This window comes from Strongylocentrotus purpuratus, unplaced genomic scaffold (genome assembly GCF_000002235.5).
Source record: "Strongylocentrotus purpuratus isolate Spur 01 unplaced genomic scaffold, Spur_5.0 spur5_scaffold_6, whole genome shotgun sequence".
NCBI lineage: Eukaryota > Metazoa > Echinodermata > Echinoidea > Camarodonta > Strongylocentrotidae > Strongylocentrotus > Strongylocentrotus purpuratus.
The window spans coordinates 37,610,735-37,623,587 of NW_022145612.1; the positions used below are offsets into that span (position 1 = coordinate 37,610,735).

The window sequence follows — 12,853 nt, forward strand, 5'->3', positions numbered from 1 at the left end:
TCATGTTTCCGTCTACGAAGTATTTTTTTCTGCAAGGGACAGCTAGGCTCTTTTGCCGACGACGGTACAAAACCCAGTCGGTGGAGAAATCCAAGATATGATTCAGTTGGGCTAGTTCTGGTTGGAGAGAGCTGATATCCGAAAGTGCGTCCAGCTTTTAAAGGCTCTCCTCATTTGACTCGGTCCGGCACAAAGATTGTACACCATGTATAGCTTTGTGGACCAACTACGCCAGCACAGGCGGAAACTTCTTTTATTATGTGTGGCCCTAGCAACGCTTGCTGTAATATGCGAGGCACAAGGTAGGATTAAATATACTTTATATGTTCTTATTTTCAGGTACAACAGATCAAATTTGGGGGTCTGTCTTTGGAATGAAAAAGTATATTTAAAAAACGCCCCAGAAAAACAGGGGAAAAACCAGAAAAGATAAAACTCACCTCTTCTAAATGAATCATCATCTGATTTAACAGAGTTTATGATTTGGTTTATTGACATTATTTCTCAATTCTTTTTTTGCAGTTCTCATGCATGATTGTGTGTGGAGCTTCAGAGTTCAAAGGTTATATGACAAATTTGCAGGAAAAGGAAAGAAAATGATATTTTGTGGTCGCGACCCAATTATCTAGAACTGTTCTTTGCAGAAGCTTGCTTGTGTGTCCATGCTACGTCTCAAAATAATCTAAGATATCACTTAATTGTGTCACAAGTTTTATTAGCAGAAAAAGTAGGAATAAAATAATTTTAAAAGACCAGTCAATAGAATGTATTCAAATTTAATATATTTTATTTTCATATTTATTTCCCACTACCAAAGACCTCAATGCTTACTTTTGAGACTTGTCCAAGATATTCCAGTCCAAAATTTTAGCAATTTAATGATTGCACTATGCATTTTGATATACAGAAACTCATAAGAGGTGAATGCAGTAGTCACTGGGAAGGAAGATAAAGATATTTGAATACATTTCTGGACTGGTTCATTGTCAACCTATGACAACGAGGGCTTTTGTTGCGGTTTTCTTTTATAGTTACCCTATCATAATAGTGTTAACAGAAGTCTTATCCTGTGTGATTACTTCGAAAATCCCTGAATCCAATCAAGATTAATTTGATTCAAATTTGCTGCCCATACTTAGTGATATACCCCCGCGTGGAAAGAAAGGCCGAGTGAGATCTAACATCGTATGGTTGCAAAATCTCGTCTAATTTTGCTGTCCATACGTCGTTATATCACGCCTGATTTTCAACGCGCCACGATATGTCACATTTTACTGAGAGCAAACCTGATTCACGTTTAACTTGATCAGAATCAAGGAAAATTAGTTCAAGAACATATAATAGTTGTATTTAAATAGTTATATAAATAATTGATAGGCCTTGATAATGAAAATCGATTTTAGAACTTTTTGTGGAATAAATCATATGATTATATAACAATTTAAAATGCGTTTAAATAGCTCGTAAAGTAATATAAATTAACATACAAGTAGACAGTGTTATTCCACTTGATTCTTTTTCGATTATTGATGATTTCATGGAGACAAGGTTTCTTTCAATCAAGTTCGTAAAGAGTATTTACAGATGATACTGGAATATAAGAAACCATAGACTAGATTATAACGCTCCCCGTTATTATGAATTGTTTTCAATCACTTACTTGATTATTACTTTTATAATCCCTCCCCCCCCCCCCCCCAAAGGAAACTTTGTAGTGACAGAAATCAAACGATCTTACGAATCATATTTTGAGGGTCTGGTTGTGCTTCCTCCACCGAACTGTTCTTGGATGTCGTTCAATTTAAAGAATTCAGCTGATTCATTCATGTCCAAACGTTGAATATTAGAGCTCATCAAATCATTTTTTTCGGATGGGGCCTTTACATGGGCATTTATAAGAAAAATAAGGTTTATAGCCTCAACACGAGGGACCGATTATTTCTAGTTGGTGAAATGATGGCTTTGCAAAAGTCTATCCTGGTAAATGATTTACATAGATTTACATAGTAATAATCTGCGTACTAGTTTACATACCAATAATTGTTTTGTTTTGCGCTGAGTAGAAATCGCAAATTTTTAAACCCCTTTTCGAATTATTCTATCGCTAAATTTGCCAATAATGCGTGCTCAGCTTATTTTTAGATACAGCATACATCTCTTGATGTTATATACTTGTAAGCTCATACTTTATATGGCCTTGATGGTTTTGACATATTTCAAGAATATAAATTAATTTTCTTCGTCCGATTGCCTTTTTTATCAACTTAGATTTTTCACTATTCTGCTTCTGGATGTGACTGGCTAAACATACAATTCAACTTATTTATCACAAGCGCGGTACTTGTATTCTAATGTTTCAGAAATATGAAGAAAGAAAGATGCATATTCGTCGGCTTATGCCTTTCTTTCATCAATTTCGTCACTCTTTCGAAATTTTACTTCTGGATGTCATTGATTAAATATTCAATTCAATACAGGTTGTGAGGGCGGTAACAAAATATTTCAATTCATCTCTTAACACGACACTTTTAGGTGTCAAAGAGCATTGCCAATTGGGAATATTGAGACTTTCATTACTTCTAACATTAGTTATATATACTTTAACACCACTTAAAGATAGGATTTCAAATTATTTATCCACTGTATTAACAGGTTGTCATTAATACTTAACCTGACCACATTCACTACAAATTTGTCGTGTAACGACTTTACACAACATTGGATGGTTCACTCCTTACACAGAGGTTGTGTTAAATTGTGTAAACAAAAATTACACAACTTTACACTGCGAATTCGTTGTGTAAAGTTGTGTAATTGTTTTTTTACACAACTTAACACAACCTCTGTGTAAGGAGTGAACCACCCAATGTTGTGTAAAGTCGTTACACAACGAATTTGTAGTGTTTGTAGATATTTTAAGGCCCATTTCTGATATCCTTGATACCCTATTAATACCACTTTCTTCCATATTCAATACAATAATAATAGGCAGTTCTATGGCGCCGTCTATCTAGAAATTCTATTCCGAGGCGCACTTATTTTCATCCCGGCTTTAGCCTCGCTACCATTACAATGTATTACAAACAATTAAAGTTTTGTTAGTATTGGCTAATCGATTTATAGAACACCTGTAGAATATTTCTATTTCATTTAATTGCTACGGTGACACTTGCAGAATGTGTAAAATGCAGTCCAACCTAATGTTAAAAAATGTGAGCTCTTATTACAATTTGATTATTTAGCTGTTCAAAAATCTATTTTAATTTCGAATCGTCACTTTATCTTTTTTCTAATTTGGATCAACGCACTACATACTTATTCTGTTCCCAAGGCGTCAATGAAGTTACCCTTAGCCTGAACTGTTTTGCGTAGAAATTATCATATACTAAGAATATGCTTTTACTCACGGGCATATTCCATCGAGATTTCCCTTTTAAGCCATTTGCTTTTAATGAGAATAATTTGATTTGTTAGCAGTGAGCTCACTTGCAGTTTCACATGTTGTGAATTGAATAGAAAACTTTCCAGAAGTATGGAGCACGCTGTTCATAAGTGATTTCAAGCAGAAGTTTTTTTTTGGTGGGGGCGGGGAGGGGGCGTCCAAAGTTACCATATATCAATTATTTCTTAAAATCAAAAGTAAACCAGAAATAACTTAATGATGAAAAGAAAAGAAAAATGTGCAACTTAAGCTAATTTTTTAAACATAAACACGAATGCTTTCTTTCAATAATTCAAATTGGAAAGGAGAAAAGTAATAAATCATTCCACATGCCATCTTATAACAAATTTTACTGTATGTTTGGTCAAAATAAAATTTAAATCTTGTGTCAGATTAAGAAAAAGGTCAGTAGTGTAACGATACAAAGATGCACAGAGAATGGGGAATTATCCTAGATTATCATTACCTTCTTCTAAATTTTCGAAAGCTAAGTTAAGCAAAGTAAAAATACAGGACCAAACGATATACAAAGTTGTGTTTCTTTTTTCAAAACAAAAAAGAAAATCAGAAAAAAGTAGCATGTTCGTATTTTGAAGATGACCCGAAAGAGAATCCTGAATCCACATGTTTATCAAAATTGTCAACGCAGCTGTTTGTTAAAATGCTATCATTGGTAGAATTTTTACTTGAACAGATCGCTTGATTTATTTCAAGCGATCGGGGAGGGTCTATTTCCTCGCTAGGACATGGCGTTTTCTCACTGTGTCACAGTGTGAACGACTTTTATTTCACGAATGTCGCTTTTTGGGGTCCCTCGGGACGTCATGCTAGGACCACTCGTGTGATTCGGCTTTTTGCTAACAAACACCCAGCGGTTGCTGTCAAGGCCATTACCACTTTCTGTCAAATCCACAAATTCCTTTTCCTTTCTTTTTCCATTAAGTTAACAGGCTCTTCTGACAAATTAAATCAGTGTATTTGTCAGGGGATCGCGACGTCGAATTAACTTGTTAAATCAGGACAATCGGATGATTTCTCCTCTGTGCATGCACCTTTGACGTACTGAGATAGACTGATTACATTAGCATCCATCTTGAGTAGGGATTGAAGTGAAAATATTTCGATAAATGCGGACGTGTTTCACTTAAGTTCAGGGATGTGACTTTAGTTGGTGGGACTGTTCCTTTTATCAATATTATCTAACTACTTAAAAAAATGATTATAGAAATATTCAATTCATAGATGTCATATAGTTTTTAAAGTCCAAACTAAATTTATGTTGCAGGTATTACAGATAACTTAAATCTATAATATAATTTGTTTTTAATTGCATTGTGATAATTTAATATGATCATGTGTACACCCCAAAACATACACAATTTACACAACCTTTTTTGATAACCTGAAAACTTTAAATAAGTACAAAATCATACTTAATGGAAAAACTTTGTTGCGTGGTATCGTATCCTGTAGAATGAAGTCAAAATAATGCATCAACTTTACTTGTGTTATATAATTAGTGTATTCTTTTGAGGGTTAAAGTACTGTTACGCTAAGCAGATTGCGATTGACCTTTTACAGCTTCCAGATCGTCCAGAGTAATATCAAGTCGAGCACATCACTTACTGAGGATGAGGTTTGCCTCTGATTTAAAAAAAAGTATTATGACTTGTGTATCCAACTTGATAACACATGAGCACAGGAGTCTGTAGTTTTGAATTCATTTTTTTTCTCAATTATATTAGCACCGTACAAAACGCTTTGTTAACTAGGAAGGGGGTAAATGATGAGTAGATTCCGAACAAGTTTTATGCTCCTAGTAAGAAAGACACAAAGTGAAGAGAGTTTTCCCTATCTAACAAACAACTGACGTAGTGTGCATCTTAGAGTAGATTATAGCTGCTATTACCTAGTTTATATTTGCATGAGCATGCATGCCTAAAGACATACAAGTAAGCTTCGCTAGTGGCAGAGTCTTAGATAAAAAAAAATTACCGCACGAAAGATATCATTGTTTCATGCAGAAAACGACTGCAGTTCCATCTATAACGATTGCGTATTACTCTCAGAATAACATCATATCTTCACCATATTCACTGAAACATTGGTTTCTGTTGCCACAATTCAAGTGAAAGAAATTTTCACACCAGAAATATATTTCTGCCGCTTTCCGAAACATTTCTGTAAAACCTGCCACAAACTACGTTTCGTGAGGTGACTTTTGTTGAAATGTCCACAGTAGTCATACATGAGAAACTGACTGCTGATGTATTTGCATATTATTATTTATAATGACAGAATCAGTAGCAATTTAAGATGATGATAAAATTATGATTTCTTTCTTTTATTTCCATTTTTCTTGTGAATCTTTGTCTTATTTGCATGCCTGTGCTAGTTGCATGTGTTGTCTTCCACTCAGTGAATATGGTGTCTAAAAAATGCATACCTGTGTTTCTTTAGTAGATGGACAGAGGAAAAGTGCTTGGGAATTTGCTCGATTCCGAATATTAAAGGGAAAGGATTTTTGTTTCTTTCTAAAGAATGTAGGCTAGAATATGCATCAATACAATTTGTTATTCTATGATAAACTTTCCATCAATTTTGAAATTTAAAACTTTTCTTCAATAGTTATGATATCTTTGGGATGAAAAGAATGATTGACTTAAAAAATGTCCAACTACCTTTCAACGACCAATAACAAAAACATATAATTGCATTTTGTTATGAACAGTACTGAATATTCTTACTCCCTTCCTTAATTCCTTCCATAAAAAAAGGGGACGGATGGGGTTATGCATTTATAGTAAAGGGATGAGGAGAAAGTGCTTTTCTAATAAAGGCTGGGGTGGACTAAAAAGGATTTACATTGCAGCGATACGGGTCACAAAAGGCCTATATAGTCAGGAATGAACAAATTAAAATGACATTCTTTTTGAAGATGTGTTGATATAAAACAACGCTAGAATAAACAAGGTATTACATAATAATTATCTTAAGTCATATAAATCCCCAGTCAATTCTCTATGTTCTCGTCCAACTTTTGCATGACGTAACATCAGCGTTTGCATGCTTCATCCTTTATTAATATCACCCCCACGACTAACCATGGAATGGATTTCACCTCCTCACTTAACCTGGTAGAATTCCCAAGTCCTAAATGTTATATTGGCACTCGATTGATGGTTGAGTATACCCATGGAATGGCTCTTCTCACGACTGTATCTTTAAACTTCAAAGCATGTTGCGCGGAAATTGGAGTGAGTATGTTCTTTTAACTTATAATCATTATAATATTCAGTGTCATTTCATTATATCTTTATTCCTTTCATCAAAAAGAAATAGGTTAAAAATATCAACCAAGTATTTTAGGGAATATAACATATACAACAACTGGAAAACCAGGGACATACATAACATCCAGATAAAACCTAGGAATACACAAATGGCTATATTTACAGAGGGATTGTAATCATAGTCAAAACGCATGAAATAATATTGATTTTTTTTTTTTTTTTAATATTGACAAAACTATGATGAACACAAATCTCGTAGTCATTTAAAACCATCGAAATTTTAATTTGTGCCAGTATGTTTTTCGAAAATGAAATAAATTCGCCGGGGAAAAAATCTTAAGTACAATTTGCAAGAATTACACCACAAATTGGACGGTCTGTGCACTTCGTTTTCTATACTCGTACATCACGTACATTGGCTCACGAGATCTCTAATACAATCAAAGTCTTCTTTACAATGTTTTCTTAAATTTTATTTTGTATAAATATTTATTTGATTGAGAGAATTACCTAAATGCTCACTATTTATGAAGAAAAAAACATAAAATCAGGGAAAATGTAATGTACATTTATTATTTACCTCTATAATACCCCAAACTCCATTTTAGTATTGTAGTGTCGTTAAGAGTTTAGCTAGGAATGAAGTAGACGTGCATTCAGTAGATTTGCCTGTTGAGATTGCATGAAAACTGTTTTGAGTACGCATGGACAAATTTGCAAGAAAAACATCATATTCTGCACTTGACAGTGAAAATACTGATTCATCATGAAGATTTTTTTTTTTATAACAAAGACTGATTCATTAAAGGAAAAAAAAGAAAGATCAAAGACAACTAAGTTCATACTATTTTCATGGTATCATGAATAGGAATTACATTGATTCTCAAGTAAATCATTGATGCATTTATTTCCGTACTATTGCTGTCTAGATCGATTCATACTTTGTCTTGTGTTATGTTTGTCAAAATTAGACTTCGGCATCTAACTTCTATGTCAGCGATGGATTTTCCTTATAAGAATTATTTTATTATAATCCAGAAAACACTTAAAAGACAATTCAAGTACATGTTTGTATAAAAGATATTGCATTGATGTTACATTTGATAGCTGGAGATAAAGGCAGACTCCTATTTCAGAGAGCTCCACCTTGTTTGAATATGAGAATTATTGAAAGTTCAATCGAGTATTTATCTTGCATCAGTACGTTAATTTATTAAATTATTTGCAGACACAATACAGGTTGATAGTGCGAGATACCAGAGAAACAAAGATAAACCAGTACCATTTTTTACCGCCAGCTGTTAACATTACGCCTAGAAACAGAACTTAAGGACAATATACCATATGTTTTTCTCCCCTAGAATCCTCGTTTTCGGTGAGTCTTAGTTCTGGGGAGCCTCTGCTACCTTGCGTGTACAGAGGAATCCCATACCTCCACGGAGAGGAATGGAAAGTAGACGAATGCACCACTTGTGCCTGCGACAACGCCACGACGACCTGTGTGATTGAGAGTTGTCAGCCCGCCTTCTGCGCTGAGCCAATAAAACCGGAGGGAGAATGCTGCTTCCTCTGTCCTTACAGTGAGTATCGAAAGTCATTCAGATTGGACAAATATTATCTTTCCAGTTATGATTTATCCTTCTATGATGTAATAATTTATTATTATACAACGCCCCCAAGCGCTTTCAAAGAGCGTCAGGGGGAAGTGAGCATTAAAGAAATAATCCTACCAGGTACCCATCTAAAATAAGTTTAAACAAATGTATACAGAGGGACATAAATGTAAGTAAACCGAGTTCGAGAAACCAACGAGGGCGCAAATGCACCTCGGTAAGGGTTTTATCCTCAGTGATCAACGAGTTCCTCGGGTAGGTTAAAGCCATAGATCCCTGTTTGCTCATACAGGACACCGTGTGCTTTATTACGCCTCTGCATGGTAAAACGGAAAAGTCCAGGCTACTTTGTCACAAGTGTTACCTAACAAATCTAAGACTCTAGTATATATTGTATCAATTTAGAGCCCTATCAGAGGTTACAGCGGACGATATATGAAGTGGAATAGCACATACGTTTTTATGTCAATTCATGTTCAGATACCTCAAGTTTACAAACTGGGATTGCCTACTACGTAAAAAAATCCAATACCATCCAGAATATTGACTCACTTCTCTCTCTCTATCTCTCTCTCTCTTTCTATTCATCTCCCTCCCCTCTCTCTTGCTCTCTCCTTCCTTCTCTCCCTTTCCTCCCCCTCTCTCTCTCTCTCTCCCATCTCACTCTCTCTCCCACTTCATCACCTCAGACGTAAGGGTGAGGAGGGTTACCCCTGAAATCACGAGCTCAAACACGATCGCTGAAGGTGGAGACAACAGCCTTGTTCTTGATATTCCTATTAAGTTCCAGGAAGCACAGGATACCACCGGTGTCGTAGGAGAGAACCTCTGGAGACTCAGTATGTGGGCCTCAGCGACCCCTGATGGCAGAGGGGCAAGGTATTATTGACCACACCTTCTCATCTATCTGTATATTCTTTACGTCCAACAACGGTTTCGGGTATCAAAAAAATGTCACTGGACCCGATAAATTAGCAGTTGATTGAAATTTTGCAATTGACGTACATGTTGTACTGTCTTGATTGCACGATCAATCAATCAATCAATCGTAAAATCAAACGCTAAGCTTTTCTGAACGGGGCACTGAGGAGACCCAGATAGCACAATACTATACAGTGGTAGAGCCTTTTCGAAAGAACGGAAAATTAAACATTGGGTATCATGATAAGCACAGCTCATTAAACTGTGTCACCAGAAACATGCTTAGGATTCATACCATCAAACGTAATATAAAATAATTTAAATCAACTTACTATCACCCGGCCAATTTTTTCTGTATATACGTCTTTCTTAATTTCCAACAAAAAGGTTCGGGTATCAAAGAAATGTCATTGACGAGGAACAAATGTCAAAGTACTACAAGAAGAAAGAAGCTTTCGCTTTCCGCGATGTCGAGTACAACTTTAATGACCCCATGGCGGAATGTTCCGACATGAATTACATCTGCGCTCGCATCGACCGAGGAGACAACCCCACCACCAAGGGTAACTTAGGCTACGAGTTTTCAGGGTGGCCCGACGAATACGCCCAGATCGGTTGCACCGGAGCTCCAGAGTGTAAAGGTACAATAACTTGGATTACTGATACATGTGAGCTTGAAAACATGTTATTCTATCCAGAAAATTTATGCAAAACAAATGTCTGGTGAAGCTTCTATCGTGTACATAAATAATGCCACCAATTTGTTTCATTATAGTCTGGTCACATGAATTATATAAACCTGGTCACATGATTTTAATAAAGTCTCTTATGTTGAAGACATGGAAGTATTACATCAATAATTGAAACAGATACAAAACTCTCTATAAAACAAACAAACAAAAACATACGCATGGTAGGAGCTTAATTAATATTAGCTTAAGGTATGCCATCATATATGAACATGATGAAGTATCTTTAGATCTAAGTTACCATATTGATACGTTATTGCTATTCGTACTGCTATATTCTTCCGAATTTCGTGAGAGTAGCATCAAGTTTGGGCAACCAATTAGAACATCTCAAAACACTAACAAAAAAAGCTACTTAAGAAATATCAAATCATACGATAATCTTGAATGCTTATCGATGATACTATATTACTGAAGTAGTTTCTAATTTCTTTGCTTTACGTAGGAATTGTTGCTGAGGATATGGACTGGACATTGGAGCCTCTGGAGACGGTCATTCCAGGACAACCAACATCGGTCAGCATTGATAACAACGTGGCCTTCCGTGCAGGCAACCCTACTCTGTCCGGTATGGGTTTGTGGCGAATGGGTGTCTTTGGCAGCAGGAACATGCAAGGTACAGGCGATAAATTCGGCTACGTCTCTCAGACCCTGAGCAGACCTCAGCAGAGTACCACCCTGGAAGAGAACGATGCTCTAGAGGTGATGGATGCGGTGACCGACTTCGAGATTGGTTCCATCGGTTGCAATGACTACGGGTATGTCTGCGTCGACTTCACCGGTGGGGATGCTCCAAGCCCAACCTACTTTTTCCGTGTGGCCGGGGCTATTGATTCCACTCGGGCGGCAAACACCCTCGTTAAATGTAAAGAACAGGAGTGTCTTGCAAGTAAGTTTTCATTTCATTCAAAAAAATTATATATCAGTTACTTATCTCTAACATTCTTAAAAGCCACATTTTAAAAGATTTTTAACATGCACGACTATGACAATTGAATGTAAATAGGATAAACAGGAAGACACCGAGTACTATAGGTATTACTATTATTAAAAAAACTTAATATGTGCATCAAATACCTCTTTCACAGTGTAATCTTTCTCCACTAGATCTCTGGGCGGAATCTCTAGATTGGTCACTGACTCCAACAGGACGAGTTCTGCCCGGTCAAGAATCTGAGGTTAGCATTGCCAGCAACGTCATGTTTGAAATGGACAACCGGCCAGTTGAAGGACAGGGACTGTGGAGACAGGGTATTTACGGAAGCAGAAACCGCGACGGAACAGGAGAAAAGTTCAACTACAAGACACAGACCCTTGATAGAATGCAAGAAGCACTCCCTCTGGAACAGGATAGCTCGCTTGAGATTCCCGAAGCAATGACGGAGTTTGAGATTGGCACAGTTGGTTGCAATGATTTCGGCTACGTTTGCGTAGAATTTACGGGTGGAGATGACCCTGAGCCGCTGTACTACTTCCGGGTAGTAGGATCACCGACAGATAAGTCCGAGGACAATACACTTGTCCTTTGCAAGGAGCAGGAGTGTTTGTCGAGTAAGTATATACGTATAAAATAAACCCTACTCGAATCTTTCCCGTGAAATTAAATAGGATTTTATTATCTCATCTATTATTGTGAAATTCTTTGTCAGGCCGGTTGGTACAAACTAGCAGAAAATTAAAAACGAGTATGCATATTTTATAGGCTTACTTGAAATATAAAATAGTAGAAATTACTGACGATTATTATCAATTATTCTAGTAATGCCAGGTTGGTATTAGGATGATGATGGTATCATAAAGATAGAAAAATATACAAATGCAAGCCTGGTTTTGTTAGATTGGAGGTGTTTAAATGATTATATGAAGTAATTTGTCTCGATTTTTAAGATATAATATCACGATACATCCATGAAAATTATTGGATATACAAACACATGTAGTATATTCGCTCCATGAGAACCATTAACGTACCGCGTAAACATTTCTATTTGAATATAATGTATTAGCATATTCATGGAAATTGTGACACATTATATGGATTTGATCTCCAACTCAATAGCTGAACCTTGTTACGTTAGTTTTACTCAATTATTGGATAAATGGAAGAAAAATTGGAATGGAATTTTTTTGATTCGCAGGGGCTATATTTACCGACTTGGAGGCCGATCTTGGCGAGCAGGTCATTGTCGAAAACAAGAACAACCCACTTACCGTGGACTTGACCGGTATCACGCACGACGACTCCACAAACGTGGTCGGGGAAGAACTCTGGTTGGTTGGTGCGTATGCCAGCATGAATCCTGAGGGCACTGGAACAAAGACCGGCTACGTGGAGCAAATCTTAGACCTTGACGGTTCAGCTACAGACCTCAACGATGATGAGAATTTGATGATGGATGGCAAAGACTTCGAATTCGACATGACGGGAATCCGTTGTGCAGAGGCCCCTTACCTCTGCTTTGATCTGGATAAGAATCCTAGGGCCAGTGTCAGCTACATCTTTGAGGATCGTCCCGATGAATCAGTTACAACCACATGTATCGACATGAGAGAACGCTGCAAGGGTAAGTGCTTGTGAAGTCGGACAATGGATTTTTACATGTATTTCTTTCTCAATAATCCTTCGTGAACAAATGAATATTAAGGTATTCGGATTATAAGATGTACAGGATTGTTATATTATTTGGAATGTTAGATAAAAGAGTGTTGGTTATGAAGACGAATTAACAAATGAGTGCAATTGCTGGTTTCTATGGGTCGATTGATACTTCTATTATCTGTCTATGTGAACCAATAACAACACGAATTTATATAAAGATATAAAATTAAAGACAT

At 36.4% G+C, this 12,853-nt stretch overlaps 1 protein-coding gene across 1 annotated transcript in view; it reads left to right on the plus strand.

The window, feature by feature from the left end:
- The first annotated feature begins 205 nt into the window (after positions 1 to 205).
- The window catches only part of LOC575353 (collagen, 5 alpha fibrillar), a 59,866-nt gene continuing 47,218 nt past the window's right edge, over positions 206 to 12,853 (plus strand). The window contains exons 1-7 of the mRNA XM_030973023.1: positions 206 to 302; positions 8,097 to 8,315; positions 9,038 to 9,227; positions 9,657 to 9,910; positions 10,464 to 10,907; positions 11,126 to 11,569; positions 12,157 to 12,582. Coding sequence (XP_030828883.1) covers positions 206 to 302; positions 8,097 to 8,315; positions 9,038 to 9,227; positions 9,657 to 9,910; positions 10,464 to 10,907; positions 11,126 to 11,569; positions 12,157 to 12,582 — 2,074 coding nt within the window. The remainder of the gene's footprint in view (positions 303 to 8,096; positions 8,316 to 9,037; positions 9,228 to 9,656; positions 9,911 to 10,463; positions 10,908 to 11,125; positions 11,570 to 12,156; positions 12,583 to 12,853) is intronic.